General features: G+C 36.5%; 1 protein-coding gene across 1 annotated transcript; it reads right to left on the bottom strand.

The window, feature by feature from the left end:
- Window positions 1-289: 289 nt before the first annotated feature.
- On the bottom strand, window positions 290-5592 carry LOC111335090 (trace amine-associated receptor 7b-like). Its single transcript, XM_022940940.2, has 3 exons — window positions 5427-5592; window positions 2467-2583; window positions 290-1765 (listed from the first exon to the last, which is right to left on the bottom strand). Exon 3 carries the CDS (start codon window positions 1728-1730, stop codon window positions 762-764), a length of 969 nt encoding a protein of 322 aa, XP_022796675.2. The 5' UTR covers window positions 1731-1765; window positions 2467-2583; window positions 5427-5592; the 3' UTR covers window positions 290-761.
- Between the last annotated feature and the right edge of the window lie 11382 nt (window positions 5593-16974).

Consider the following 16974-nt stretch of genomic DNA (forward strand, 5'->3'; position numbering starts at 1 on the left):
TGCAGTCAGTCATTTCAAGTATCAAAGAATACCATTCAAAAAGTATTCAGAATCATTGCTCTCGATGATATCGCAGTTTCGAGTTGTGTTAAAATAAATTCTTATCTAAAGTCGTTAATGGACTTGATGGCAGATCATTGATTGATTGGTCAGCGAGATCATCACCCAAAGTAATGAACGATAATTTTTGTTTCTTTTTCTTTTTACTTCTTCGGAATGATTGCATTGTGCTGAAAATGTGCAGATAAACAGCCAGAAACGAAACAAAACATATACAAAAATATAAAACTACAAAAAATGACAAGGTAAAGTTTTAATTTTTCTCTCTCTAATAATCTAATATTAAAACAATCAGTTTAATTTCAGTTTCCGTTACAACAGTGGCAGGAGGTCTACATGGAAACAACAGTATTGAAATAAAATAATCACTGATCCAGGCAAAGACCTTTAATTGTGTTGTGCCTTAGCGCAAAACATTTTCATAGAGCCCAGATCAATCAAAGTGCATTTTTTTAATTATTCGAATTACAAGTTACACAGCTATTTCATTATTACAGCCCAATCATCATCAAAACTCATTTGATACCATAGACCTGTGTTAGCAATATAAAGAAGCCTTCTTTATATTGAAGCGTAGACAAATTTTCCTCTTTTGCTTCAACTGTGCTGTTCTTGCCGGTCAATTTGAGTGAAATTATAATGAAAAAAGAATAATAACAAACCAACCCTCGCTTTCTTTCCATCATATTTCTTTCTTTCTTTCAACATATAAATGAACGATCTTGAAGTGGAATTTTGACCGCATTTGAGCGGCGCGGAGCCCGGCGAAATATTATTTGTAATATGCCTGCTCTTAGTTCTGGCATCACTATGGCGTAAGTTATAGGATTTATCAGTGAGTTTAACACGTTAAGTGTAGATAATACCATGTAAATATAGATATGATTACTAAAGGCAAGTCTTAGCTTAGAATTAAAAGACTCCAGACCATAGTATACCACCCCTGGCAGTAAAGTTAGCAACGATTCAAAGGTGATAAGAAACAATGTACTCGTCAGTTTTCTTTCCCTCAGACTTGCTGCACCATGATGTCGAGGAAGACGACCACGACGAACTTTTATAAAAATAGAAACATAACATACAAATATTACAAAAAGATGAATAGAGAAATATGAGAAGTACGCAGAAATTATTTTAGCGCCGAGGTGAAACCTGATCAACAGTCCATAATATGTAGCCGTCATGACTACAGGAACTAACCAAGTGACTGTTATCATCACTCCATAAACCCATTTCTCAACAAAACGATGCTTGAACGGACGAAACGTTGCATGTGCTCGTTCTAATGAAATAAAAGCGAGATTAAGAAACGAGTTTTTATAAATATTATGCCCAAGGGAAACTTCTGATATGAATAACCAGAAACTATCAGGCCTGACGGATTCCCAAAGATCACAGAAACTGCTCCCAAAGAGCTCAATAAGTAAAGGCCCATTAACCGCCCCGACAAAGAAATCGACTATGGCAAGATTGATGATCAAGTAGGTACTCTTCCTATGTAGCTGACGCTGCTTTACGAATACAATAAATGTAATAGCATTGAGAATGACTACCGCCAAACATTCAATGCCGAACACAACAAGCCATGAAATGCAGTGGGAAGCAGGAACAGGCGTCCAATCTTCTTCGTTCGTTTTCTCAAGGGTAATGTTGCTTCTGTTGGTAGCCATTAAATTTCCACTGAAATTTTACTCCACGAAACGATCTATAAATGAAGAGAAGTTTTTCTTTTTTTTATCAGTGAATGATGCAGTGTTTTCTGGCTTTATATATTTTTGTGACGTTTGCTTACTTTTTTCCTGATTTAAATGGACAAAAGAAAATAAGTGCTGAAGTAGAATGGTATATTGCTCGATTCTTTTCTAATTTACACACGAAACTAACCTGTTGCTGCCATGTACGAATTCTGTGAACCTATCTGAATAAACTGTGTTCGACGAATTATGAGGGCTGTTTGCCTCATGCTGGGCACAAGCATGAGATATTGTTTCCGACTTGGGTCGATATCATAGCTAATTTTATTTATATGTATATTGCTTCTTAAAAGTCTTGGAAACCTTTGAAAGAAAAAACATTTTGCACAATGCCTCAGTCCAAAAAGATTTTAGAAAGAGCGCTGCTAACTGATAATGTTGCTGTGTAGTCCTCGAGTTGTATATATCTAGCAAATTTCGAATTCATGCCGACTGAAATTTTTAATCTCTAAAGAGAGAACTTCCAAAACCATTCTCCATCTAATCACTACAGCTTGCCAAGCGAAGAACTGTTGAACGTTATGTCTCAAATTTCTTTCTTCGTTTGCGCCACAATATTAGACTTTTTAGGGATTACTGCTGAAAGTCGGAATAGGAAAATACCAAACAAAGAAAAAGATAGAAAAAAAGCTGAAAAAATGAATGAACTTACCACATAAACAGAGACAACAATCGTGTTCAGAGCTTCTTAAACCAGTTTTTGATATAAGATAAGCTGTCTCGAGGAAAGCTGTGAGGTTGTCGGCGGTGCGATGGTTCTGTGGAAGGACTAAATAAGTCGGAGACTTTTAAAAATGTCTTCATTCGACCATCACGAATAATTAAATAATTACCGCACGACAGGTGCTCAGGAGAGGTAGTCAACTTATATTCACGCCAGAATAACATGTTTAGGTCTGAAACGGGTTTAACTGAATTCAAACCAGAAAAAGAGACCCGAAAAACTGAATTTTCCATAGGAATGAAGTAGTTACCGACTCGTACTTTCAACGCGCTAAATTTGAAGTCGACAAAGATCGGTTTAGGCAGCCTAAGGATAAACATTTTCGTGCAATCGACCGTTTCTAGGGACAAAATCTAAAATAAATGCTGGTTTCTTCAATTGTAAGAATAAATGTTTAATATATACACAAGGAATTGCTAAGTGAACACAGTGATCAAAAGAAACAAACACGAGAGTGTTATTTTTTTTGTTTTTGCTCCTGAGTGGAAGGAACAGACGTGAAGTGATAATTTAAAATGATCCTTGACAGGTGTAATAAGTCGTATCTCTTTCTGAAAAAAGTCTAATTATTCTTTTCATTCCTAGGTTTACTTTTGGGGTGTTATCTACTAATAATGACAGAAGAATTGTTTTCGGACTCTCGATGAATAAAAAAGTTTCTCGCTATCTGATCATTTTGTGCGGATCAGAATTAATCAAGAGTAAATGCGCAATTGATACCCAGCATTAAATTCAATGGAATCCAGCGCAAAGAGGTAAAGATAGAAACATACGTATCTAATACCGCAGTTCAAAATATATGAACTTCATATATTCATTGTATCTGATTGAGACATTGTTGAAAAAAAATACTCTGAAGGTAAACATTGCCGCTTAGTGAGCGGGATCTTCGAGGCTTTTACAGCGCGAGGTAATCAAGTAAAATTGGAAAAACTGTGCTATCAAGAATTTTTTCCCGGCGACGAGAGTTTCCAAAAATCAATAACTAGGCTTCAAGTCTCCAGGATCTCTCAGTCCCCAACTATTATTTCTTCACGCTCTCGTTTATCTGTGCCGTGAGTAAACAGCCTACTTGTGCATCTTAGTTGCTATTTGAAGAATTATTTTAAAGTTAAGCTTCTTTTAAAAAGCTACCGAACACTTAGACGATGCGTAAAGTTGTGTCAAAACTCAGTAACGTCTAACGAAACTAACTTAATGCTGTTACAAGTTGGCATACCGTGAATCTATCTGAATAAACTGCATTTCGACGAATTATGAGGGCTGTTTCAGTGTTAGGCACAAGCAGGAGGTATTTGTCTGATTTGGGTCGATATCAAAGCTAGTTTCATTTATATGTATATTGTTTCTTAGAAGTCTATGGAAACCTTCGACAGAAAAAAAGTTTTAAACAATACCTCAGTCCAAAAAGTATTTAGAAAGGGCGCTGCTCAGTGATAATGGCAATGTCTAGTTCTTGAGTTATATTTCGGTGGCAAATTTCTGATTCACCGACTCAAATTTTAACTTCTAAAAACGTTCTCCATCTAATCACCGCCACTTGCCAATTGATGAACTGTTGAACGTTACATATAAACTTGCTTTCTTCGTTTACTCAACAATATTACACTTTTAAGTGGCTGTTACTGAAAGCTAAATAGGAAAATACTAAACAAAGAAAACGATGGAAAAAAATTAAAAAAAGGAATGAAATGACCTCATGAACAGAAACACCAATCGTATTCAGAGCTGCTTAAACTAGTTTATAACAGGAAACAAGCTGTAACCAGAGAAATAATTTGGATATATCAACAAAGCTGAAATGGTAAATTGGCCACCGTAACGATTACAAAAGCTGACCTTTCAAGCGTTAGGGCTAACAAAGGTTAGCGAAGGGCTAACGCTCGAAACGTCAGCTTTTGTAATCGTGACGGTGGCCAATTTACCATTTCAACTTTGTTGATATATCCAAATTATTTCGTTACTCCCACCGACGCAGCCCCAAACAGTTTCTTTCGAAACTATCAGCCTTTATTCATTTGTAACCAGAGAAGCCGTGGAGGTTGTCGGCGATGCGATTGTTATATGCAAAGACTCAATAAGTCGGAAACTTTTGAAACGTTCTTTTTTCGACCATCCCTAATAACGAAATAATTACAGTATCACAGATGCACGGGAAACTGAATTTAAATCAGAATAAGAGACCTAAAACCTGAATTTTCCCAATTTGAATTCGACAAAGATCGGTCTAGACAGCCTAAGAATAAGCATTTTCGTGCAACTGACCTTTTTTGGGAAAAAAAATCTAAAATGAATGTTGATTTCTTCAATTGCAGGAATCAATGTTGAATATCTACACAAGGAATTTCTAAACACACATGATCAAAAGAACTTGTTTTCGTTCCCGAGCGGGAGAAACAAACGTGAAGTGATAATCTAAAACGCTTCATGACAGGTGTGGTAAGTCTTAGCTCTTTCTGATTAACATCTAATTATTCTTTTTATAACTAGGGTTTATTTTTGAGGTGTTATCTACTAGTAATGACAGAAAAATTATTTTGTATCCCTCGATGAATAAAGAAGTTAAAAAATTAAATTATTGAAAACTAAAACATACTCTGGAGGGAAGATACCTGTTTAGTGAGCGGATTCGCCGATGTTAATTCTTACAGCTCGAGGTATTCAAGTAAAATTGCACGCAATGTTACACGGCATTAGGACAGGACAAAAATGTACCTGACCACGCACTGAAATATCACCACGACACCCTGTCCTAACTGTGCACGCTAATTTATGAACAGTCGAATTTCATTTCTCAAATGATTTTCTCCGATAACACCCCTACATTATAGTTTGGAGTGGTTATAACTGAAGACAAATCGCAAAACATCGAAAAAAAAAAAACATACCTTAAGACTAGAGAGAGTAGTTGAATTCCGAGCAAGATAAACCAGTCTATCATTCCACAAGAAAAGGTGGGAGGGTTTTCGGCAAAGCGTGGCTAAGTGAAATAAATTAACAAGTCGAGAACTTCCAAAACCTTTCTCCATTTTATCATAGCCGCACAGGGAAAATTAGCAAATTTACATATCACAGGTGCACAGGAACAGGTAAACATTTGATCAAAGGAAACTAATAAAAACTTTTATTTCACTTATTTATTCATAGCTTGTTTTTTGCTTTTACTGAGTGCGAGAAAAGAGGGTGAGGTGAATATTTAAACTGCTTCAGTACAGATTTCAAAGGGGAGTCTCATTCCTTTCTGAAGCCTATATATGGAGGATATCACATAGCTTCCCGTGGATACGAATGCTATCTTCTAGTACTAGTGTTTAAAATATCTTTCACGCGTTCCGAGAGGCGAAGGTGTAAATGATATTATCAACACGATCTACGAACATCGCTACGTTTGAATTAGAATTTAAGTTGATACAAAACATATTAGAAAGGAAGATTTTATTTTGTTATTATGTTGAATGTTTAAGTAGCTTTAATCTACTTGCTGTAATCTTAAAATGAGTAAATGAGGCACAATTTCCCACAAACAAAAATGAAAAAAATAAACAAAAACAAAAAAAGTAAAAGAAAAGTATGGAAAAGAAAATGGTTAATTACAAGGAATTTTTTTCGTCCGGTGATTTCTTAGTTAGAATTCGAGTTATTGAAGTTTAATCATAGTAAATGTAAGAAGCACATCCAAGGGAAAACAATATTTCTTTGAGTGAGCATAACGCAAGACTTGATCAGAAATGGCTCTGGTGTGGAGCGCAACGCTTTCTTCGGCCATGGTACGATTACGTGAGGTAAATTTATCACTCTTAACAACAACTATTGTTTAGTCATCGGTCGCTTGAACAGAAAGACGAAAACCGATAAGAGCGCAGCTGAACAGGAACGGGAAAGAACTACAAAATAAAAGCTGGTAGGGACTGCGTCTTCTTTTGACCATGCAATCAAGGGTTAACTCGCCAAAATGGATATCTATTTTCAATCCATTTGAGAACTGTCACTCATAGACTGTCGAGCGCTAAGCCGAAAATACTGACATGAACATATCGTTTAACTTTGACGTGTTTATTAAGAGACTGGTTTCTGTTTACTTTTTACCAAACAGGAGCGAACATTTCGAGAAAGACAAACTTTCAGTTGTGGTATAATATTAATCTACATTGCATTCTGTGCAGCCATACATACTTACTTGCTTCTAGGCTTTATTTGCCTTTGCTGTCTTTGGCTTATTGCCTACATGTAAAATATACGTAGCATGCTTCTTTCTACTCAAAGATAGTTGTTATTCACATGAGTTTTTTAGCTGTTTCAGCTCGGGTGTAAAGTTAGGTACAGCGTAACCCTTCTACTGGACCAGAAAAACTTTATCGCGCGCCTTCAAATTCTCGCTGGTGTCCCACGATCAACAACAAATAACTATTTTCTCAAAAATTTCTGCGTTTTTATGGACCAAGTCGAACTCGGGTCTAATGTAGCCAGCTTGGGCGATAAAAGATTTAATATAAGCAAAAATATTTCGCTTTAACAAGAATCAAGAATGACTTGTTTATTTTGAAAGCCGGGAAAGAGAGCCAGCAATAAACAATAAACCCAGGCAAAACTTCGTTTAATTTGTTGTTGCTTTTTTTTTGTTTTTTTTACTCTGTTCTGCCGCTTTTTGAGACGTTGTCGCCGGCATCTTCCAAAAGCTTAGAACTTTGTAAATCTGCACCATGCACTTTTTTCTTGGGTAGGATCAATAAGGCAATTCCGATCGGGTGAGATGGGCCCATCTTGCCGGCTCGAGTAGCAAATCAGAACATAGGCTTCGCTTTATCTTGCCCGCGCGTACTACTAGCTATGAGTGCTTGAAAATAAAATTCATATCCACGAACAGCCATGCAATATCCCCTGTAATCTTTACGAAGGTTTATTGTTCAGGTTTTTCTACAAGTATCGAATAAAAAGAAGCATTTTTTCTGACCTCCTAAGAAATATAGTCTCCTTGAGTCTCATTGAACTCACAAAGTCTATAGCGAGAGTGTCAGAAGATTAAGGACTTAATTAGCAAGGGCTCTAGCATGGATTGTAACGCATTCTTCGGCCAAGGGATTATTACGTGAAGTAAATTTATCATTCACAACAACAACTATTGTCCAGTCATCGAACGCGTGAACAGAAAGACGAAAACCGATGAGAACGCAGCTGAACAGGAACGGCAAAGAATAACCAAACAACCATGTATTAAGTGTTGTGAATGTTTACGTCTACTCCCCCCCCCTACCCCACTTGTAATCCTGGGTTAAATCTGTAAATAAACTACAGGTCCAAAGCAACCCTTCTGCTGAACTAGAAACACTGCAGCGCGCACCTTCAAATTCTCATTGGTGTCCAACGATAATCGATAACTTACTATTTTCTCAAAAATAATACTCGTGCTTTGTCCTTTTTTTCAGCGAGGTAAGGGAAAATTGTCATCAAAAACTTTTCGCAACGAGAGCTCACAAAATTCATGACTAGACTGCAAATCTCCAAGATTGTGCAGTCAGAACTATATGTTCCCCATGCCGTTTGTTCAAAGGCCCATTTCCAACCGAGATGCCTTGCGCGCCCGGATCATTTTTCATACATCAAAAATACGCTATTTTCCTCGTAGTTGCGGAATCGCTTTGACATCTTCTTCCATCTTACTAATTAGGGCTTTCAAAGTTCCATCTTGGATCATGTGCGAACAACAAACTATCGTAGTATCCATATCAGTAAATAGTTTTTAATTCTTACATGTATGACGGTGAAAAACGTCAAGTAACGTTGAAAAATTGATGCCGCTGAAGAAGCGGTCTAGAGGAAGGCCAACTCTGCCCGGCTCTGCAAAGGTTATTCGACTTCGAGAATCTGTGTATGATTAATGGAGGGAAAGGAAAACAACCATGGGTTTCGGTAACACTACAGACATTGCTTTTGCAGAAATGTCATTGATTGTCCCTACGATGGAACTAGAGACTCCGGGGAGATTTTTTCAAGGTGAGAATCGTTATTTGACTGATTTTTACTTAAGATCCTGAGATATGTATGCCAGCGATCTCATTTGTACAAGTTATTATTCTATAATAATAGAATAGAGAGGGAAGGCTATCACTCACCTTAAGATCAAAACCCGCAACACCAAAGTACACCACCCATGGCAAGAAATTTATCCCATGGGTAGCCATTAGGTTTCAACTGAAAATTTTCTCATGATATAAATGTTCTATAAATGAAAATAAGTTGTTTTTATTTTTATTATCAGTGAATAATGTAGTGTTCTCTGGTCTGATATATTTTCGGTAATGTTTGTTTACCTTTTTTCCTTAATAAAAAGGACAGAAGAGAATAAGTGCTGAAGCAGATGTATTTCTTGATTCTTTCCCAATTTACACACGCAACTAACAAAAGATAAATTGTAAAACCCTAAAAAAAAACTTAAAAAAAGAATTGAACAAAACAAAACAAATGAAACATACCTCAAGACCAGAGAAAGCAGTCGAATTCCGAGAAAGATAAACTAGTTTATCGTTGCACAAGGTAAGTTTTCACAAGAGAAAGCGTGAGGGCTTTCGGCAAAGCGATTGTTATGTAAAGTAAACTAACCAGTCGAGAACTTCTAAAACCGTTCTCTATCTATTCATCACTGTTCAGGGAGAATTACTAAATTGACATACTCCAGGTGCACAGGAAAAGGTAATCAGCAGCGATATGGGAAAAAGAATAAACATTTTTGTAAAACCAACATTGTCTCCAAGAAAAAGCCTAAAGTCAAATGCGCTTGCTTAATTTAGTAGATAATGTGGATAAAAGGTTAAAACCTCCTTTTGAGGTTGTTCTTCAATTACCAGAATGGACGTTTAATGTCAAATATCGTACTGTTAAGCAAATAATTCATCAAATGAGACCAACAAAAATTTTTACTTCACTTATTTATTCATATAATGTGGATATATCAACAAAGTTGAAATTGTAAATTGGCCACCGTAACGATTACAAAAGCTGACGTTTCGAGCGTTAGCCCTTCGTCGGAGCGAATAGAGGAATTGTGGGTTGTGTGTGCATTTAAAGGCAGAAAATGGAGCTACGTTATTGGTGGGAACATAGCGACGAGAAAAACAAGAATAAATTAGTGGAATGAAAAGCGTTCTTTGATCCCTGTGGGATTTAGACTGCAGGTTTGAAAGATAAGCTTTTGTTCAAGATTTTTACGGCTTTCCGTAAAAATCGAAAGCCGTAAAAATCGAAAGCCGAAACGTCAGCTTTTGTAATCGTTACGGTGGCCAATTTGCCATTTCAACTTTGTTGATATATCCAAATTATTTCCTTTTATTTTTATTGCATATTGTTTTTATTCTGGGGGCTGCCGTCAATGAGAATTTAGTTCCTCTCTGGCTTGACCCTTTTTGCCTTTTTGCATCTCGATGTTATTTCTATTGTTATCTGTCTGTATTATTATTATTATTATTATTATCTTATTATTTAGGCAAATGAAGTTATTATAAATAAATAAATAAATATAAAACTTACCCCCACCGACGCAGCCCCAAACAGTTTCTTTCGAAACTATCAGCCTTTATTTATTCATATAATGGTTTGTTTTTCGTGAGTGGGAGAAGAGAGGGCGAGGGGAATGTTTAAACTGCTTCAGTACAGATGCAAAGTGCAGTTTTGTCCCTTTCATAAAAATTTTTCTTACCTGTTATTGTCCAAACGGAAAGTCCGTATCGGGAAAAGCTGTGCCCGGGGTCTTGGATACCGCGCGAGGCCGTAGCCGCGCCCTGTAATCAAGGCTGGTAAATAATATTTTTTATTTTTCCTAGGACTTAACAAAATGCTTGCGAAAAACAGCCCAAATGGTTTAGGGTTAAAATTACGAGTTTAATTACATAAAGATCATCTCCATAAACTAAACAATTTTTTTTAAGGAAGGGATCATAAAGAAAACAGAGATTATTCAAATTAAAGAGAAAGGCTTCGCCGAAACATTTATATTTGCGCAATGGTAAAGGTAACTTAAAAGGTTCCAAGCAAGCTTTAAAATATATTTTAATAAGTATCTGACACGACCTGACACCTGTTAATTGGAGAGAAAAGAAAAAGCGTATCACCACTTTTGAATAAACAATTCTACACACACACGTTAAACTGGACCATAGCGACTATTTTCTCTTAAAGAACACTTAGATATCTTACAGAAAATATTTTCATTCCCATCGACGATTAATCTTCGAAGATTAACGTCTGTTCAGTTTTAAATTTCAAGGTAAATAACTTGTAAATGACTGAAAATTTGTGTTTTTAAGGGGCGAGAGTCTGCTTGTTGGTTTTCTGCAGTGGTGAATGCAAATTTTGTCTTTTTCCACCGAAAACTGAAGTCGAATGAGACGTTTTTTCTAGCTGGACACAAAGGAATTAAATGCGACTTTCTCTCATCGAATTCCTTCGGTTTCTGTTGTGAAATGTGCGTTAGAAATGTCCAAATTCAAGGGACTTGCAAAAAGTGAAAATAATTAATATAATTTTTAACTGCAAATACCTCTCATTTTAATTTTCTGAGTTACTTTTTGTAAAAGATTATAATATTACTAAATAAAATAGGTTTTAGACTGCGTTTCAATCTTTTTAAAAAACAGATTTAGTACTGAATAAATTTATTTCGAAATTAATTTTGGGGACTTAAAAGAGAGGGAGAGGGAGACTGAGAGAGAGAGTGGAGCGGGAGTGGGGGGGGGGGGGGTAGAGATAGAGAGAGAGAATAGAGAAGAGAGAAATGTAAATGTGTGTTATTGACCAAGCGTTAGGCAAGATGGTTGGATATTGGCAGGGTTCTTCTTTTCTGCGTTTTTATGGACCAAGTCGAACTCGGGGTTCATAATTCAATAATTATCGTATAACAGGTGCACAGGAAAGGTAGTTAACTGATATTCACGGTAGAAAAACCTGTTCAATTAAACCTGGTTTAACTGAAATCAAATCAGAAAAAGAGACCCGAAAAACTGAATTTCCCATAGGAATCGAGTAGTTACTAACTTGTACTTGCCCTGCGTTAAATTTGAAGCAGACAAAGATCGGTTTAGACAGCATAAGGATAACAATTTTCGTGCAATTGACCGCTTCTTGGAAAAAAATGCAAATTAAATGTTGGTTTCTTCAATTGTAAGAATGAATGTTGAATGTCTACACAAGGAATTGCCAAGTGAAGACATGATCAAAAGGAATAAACACGATAGTGTCATTCTTTTGTTTTTGCTCCCGAGTGGGAAGAACAAACGCAAATTAATAATTTAAAACGCTCCATTCAGGTGAAACAAGTCTTATCTCCTTCTGAAAAATATCTAATTCTTTTTCTGACTAGGTTTCCTTTCTTTTCTTTTTTTTTTTTTCTTTTTGGAGGTGTTATCTACTAGCGATGACAGAAAAAGTATTTTCCGATCCTCGATGAAAAAAGATGTTTCTCATTATCTAATAATTTTTTGCCGACCAGAATCAATCAGGAGAAAATACGCAATTGATAACCGGCATTAATTTCAATATAGTCCAGCGTAAAGGGGTAATGGATAGGAAAATTGTTAAAAAAAAAAATACACTGTAGGGAAGAATTGCAGTTCAGTGAGCGGAATCTTCGAGGCTCTTACAGCTCGAGGTATTTAAGTCAAATCATACGCAATGCGACACGACAAACCCAAAAGAAACAAGCTTTAAATTCTGTAAGCACAAGATCAACGCATGCGAGGGGTTGAGTATGGGAGACATGGCAGTCTTCAGCCAACCGATGATTATGGGAAGTAAATTAAAAACAGACGCTATTCATTTCGGGAACACAATGATTAAAAGCCGATACGAGAGCAGCTGAATAGGAAGGCAAAACAATCAATCAACGAAATATAGTGGGAAATATCTCTAATTTGACCAAGTAGACAAACAAATGGGCTAATGTGTCGAGATAGATGCCTTTGTGGTGGCACCTGGACTTTTTTTGTACACTGATAATAACTTAGCCAATCACTATTAAATATATTTAGACATATTGGAAATGTTTACTAAAAGACCGGTTGCTGCTGACAAGGCAGTGGCGAATGTTTCACTAAGGCCATTAGACAATTCAGTACATGTTCCAAAGAGGAAACAATTAGTCCTATAATTTTCTCTCGATGTTCTCCAGTTTACAAAGTGAACTTTTTATTCCCTGAGCGCCTAAAGATAACATTTTAACTGCTCCAGAATAGGTATGAATTTGAGTCCAACGTAATATTCATTTCTCAGTCTTATAGTCCTCTTCTTTTGGCCAGTAAAACATGGAAAAACTATGCCATCAAGAATTTTCTCCCAGCGGCGTGAGTTCCTAAAGTTCATTAACTAGGCTTAAATAAAAATATCTTTTTAATAGACATGATAGTAAGGAAAATCATACAAACCATTTCGGGGATCTTGAACTAGTTAATAGTAATAATGATGATAATAATCAATTTATAAAGCGCCTTTTCTACAAGATTCAAAGGCGCTGTTTACAAAAACTAGATAAAGCTAGAAAGTAAAAATAATCACAAAAAATTGACATTAAAACTAGGCGCTAACTACAAAGTCGATAAATGTACACGATAGATAGGAACTATTTATCGTTCATATTTATAGATCAGACAAGAGGGAATCCTACCCGCTAACGACACCGAGGACTTGGCTTGTGTCAAGTCAACAAGAATTGAAGAGCACTCAAGCAGATGCACATTGTACAAAAGTTACGGAATCCACTTTTATTTAAAAAGCATTGCGACATAGCGTTATTCACGGACGCATGTAAATTGTTTACCAACCTCCGCTTGCGCACATTTGCAACGAGATGAGATAATGACGTGGGTCTCAGGTAATTATACATGAAATCGCGCTCAAAATATGCCATACCTTTTAAATCTATGTGCTACATGTTTCTTGGACGCATAACTGTGGGGACTGGGGACTGCTGTAATTTTACTTTGATACGTAGGTGTGATTTTTTTTAAAAATATATACGCACTGTTTTTGAGTAAATGTACTGGTACTGATATAGTTAGTTAGTTAGTTGTATTGTCACCCCCCTCCCCCCCCCCCCGACGAAGTGCGTGTAAGAGTCACACAATACGGAGGTGGGTCATTGGAATTTATAAGAAACCGAAAACCGATCCGCTACAGCGGTGAAAAGAGGAGACAGGAGTCCAATAGAGAAAACCGAAAACCACCTCGGATACTAAATTGATAAACCTTTAATATTTTTGTAAAAAACCGAAAACTAAATGCAAAAAACAGAGAATTCGTAAACCGCAAAGGACACCAAAACCGAAAAAGACGATTTATTTTGGGCATAAAGAACGTAAAACCGATCTGAAAAATAGTCAAAACCGCATCGAAAATCTCAATATGCCTGGGCTTCTCTCAATACGCCAAGGAGAAATAAAATGAGTGATACAAATACTTGTTCGTAGAAGTGCAGCTCTCCGGCTTGACTTACGAAAAAAAACTAAATTGTAGCACCAACAAAATGTGAAATAATTCAGGCCATTGTTTGGTTTTCCTAATGGTAAATTGAGCCCGAATCAAGTTTCGTAAATAATTTTTTTTGACTAAATTCTATCAAAAAACTCTATCCGATCTCAGTCTGAGATGTTGATCTTCAATTAAATGATCAGTGAAATGAAGTCTTTTGATCAACGGCAAGTGATGTCTTCCATGTTTATTGCTGTTGTCACAGAAAGAAAGGATTACAATAGTTTTGCAAAATCGATGGACATGGCCCAATAAACTGAACGGATTACGCACTTGAGGCATTAAATTGAATCTCCTATTTTGTTCGGAACGAATAATTTGCAAATTCAGGGAAACTTCTCGCCTGCATGATCGTGATATTATAAGCCGGTGTGTGTTTTTAGAACTAGTCTAATGCACCAGACAATTTTTCAATGGTGTTTTTGAAAGTGTTTAACGTCGGCGCAAACCAGACTTCCCTAACCATTTCAAACTCTTGTGATAAATATAACATCTATTTTCAATATGCTTGGTCGCTAACGATATTTGGTATATGTAATCTTTTATCCTGCATGTATACGTAATCAGTCATTGTTTTCATGCCATGCATGCGGTACGTGTTAGAGTGCTCCTGCATATGAAGGTTTACGAAATTTATGTTATTCTTAAGATCACCATATTGATAACGAAACCTAAATATAGACGGTCAGCAGTAAATCGACTTCATCCGCTCTACACGAAGGTTCATTTTTTCAGGTTTTTCTACAAGTTTTGAACAAAAAGAAGCATTTTTTCTGACCTCCTAAATGAGAAATATAATCACCTTGAGTCCAATTTAACTTTATTGCAAGGCTGTTGGAAGATTAAAGACTTGATTAGCAAGGGCTCTAGCTTGAATATTTATTATAACGCATTCTTTGGCCAAGGGATGATTACGTGAAGCAAATTTATCACTTGCAGCAACAACTATTGTCCAGTCATCGATCGCGTGAACAGAAAGACGAAAACCGATGAGAACGCAGCTAAACAGGAACGGCAAAGAATAATCAAATAACCATCTGATCAATAAATGGGTTTATTCGCCGAAATGGAAAACTATTTTCAACCCCTGTTTGATAGACTGTCAATCGCTAAGCCACCAATACTGACATGTACATATCGTGAAACTTGATTATTAAAAGACTGGTTTCTGTTTGCTTTTACTAAAGTTGTGCCGGAATAATGTTACTTTTTAATCTACATGACATTCTGTGCAGCTACGTATACTTACTTGCTTCTACGGCTTTGTTTATCTTTTCTCAGTGTCTCTGGCTTATTGCCTACATGTAAAATAGACATGCTTTTTTCTACACAAAGTGAGTGGTTGTTCACAAACGCGACGTGAATATTTTAGCTTTTTTAGCTTAGGTGTAAAGTTGGGTCTAACGTAACCCTTCTGCTGGACTAGAAACACTGCAGCGCGTACCTTCAAATTCTCATTGGTGTCCAACGATCAAAAATAAAAAACTATTTTCTTAAAAATAAGAATGATGACCGTGCTTTGTCCTTTTTTTTCAGCGAAATAGAGGAAAATTTTCATCAAAGAGTTTTCATAACGAGAGCTCACAAAATTCGTGACTAGACTGCAAGTCTCCAAAATCGCGCAGTCAGAACTACATGTTCCCAATCCCTTTTGCTTAATATATGCATCACATGTTTCTCATCCTACACAAAGCGAGTTGACTGTGCGGGAAAAATAAACGTGAAGTGAATATTTTAACTGCTCCAGCACAGGTGTAAAGATGGGTCTACGAATTGTACATTAGGTCACCGCTCCTTCCACTCTGTCTTGAGTTGATGATGAAAAAAAAAGGAGAAAAAGAAACTTACCGTGGCGTTAACTAGTTTATCTCTGACATAGTATGCTCCCTCTGGGCATGGTACAGACCTGGTCTTGGAGACAATAGAAGCCTGAAAACATCAATAAAGTCAATATCTTCACAATTGTTTAATTGCTGAGGGTTAAATTCACTCCTCTCATACGATCATGGGAACAACTTTGGTCTCCTATGATTGCGCTGCTCCCACTATTTAATTCATCAATAACTCCATTGGCGCACGAATGTAACTGATGGTAAATAACTCTTATCCATCAACCGCGAAAGAAACAACTATTTTATTGAATTTCCGCATCTCGGACATTGCTATAAACTTTGACTACAGGCTATATTTCAATTTAACAAACAACCAGAAGTGGTTACGACTTCAGACTTCCGAGACGGCAAAATGGTCAAATGTCACGAGGGAACAATGAACTTAACTTACCGTTTAGAGGAAATCAGACCAGCAACATCAAAAAATTTAGCTTTGACCGAGACTGCTACTGCATGCCACGCGTTACGGTAACGCTGCAAACAACACATAAATCATGTCGAGCCACAGCAATTCTTATTCATAGTTTCGCCAAAAGTGTTAGACTTAAAGGAGCTAGCTGTTGCGCTGGAGAAAGTTGGAACTACCATTTGAAACCAGCAACAACAGATTCAAAAATCATGGAGAACTGAAGACAATTTTGCTGAAGCCCACTCTCTGTCCTGTATCCAACAAGCATATTTTATAGCTCAAGAGTAACGAAAAACGGAGTTTCTCAATTAAATATTGGCCAAACAGCATTCAATCGCATCTTTAGCATCTTCGATGCTATACAAGATCTAACTAAGAGAGCCAGTCATCAGTTTTTTTTACTCGACTCCCACATTTAGATGTACGTCATATTATTTTTACATGTGGTGCTCATGAGCTACAATAAATGACCTCTCGCTGTTTCCTTTATTTCCTGCTTGTGTTTTAAAACAATATTATGAAGGAAAAGTAGCGGCTAAAAACGGTGCGTACCTTTTATATTTATAGAGACACACACGAATATCTCTGTTTTATCAAAGGTATATTATTTCTTAATATTATTTT

Source organism: Stylophora pistillata, chromosome 3 (assembly GCF_964205215.1).
Source record: "Stylophora pistillata chromosome 3, jaStyPist1.2, whole genome shotgun sequence".
Lineage (NCBI taxonomy): Eukaryota > Metazoa > Cnidaria > Anthozoa > Scleractinia > Pocilloporidae > Stylophora > Stylophora pistillata.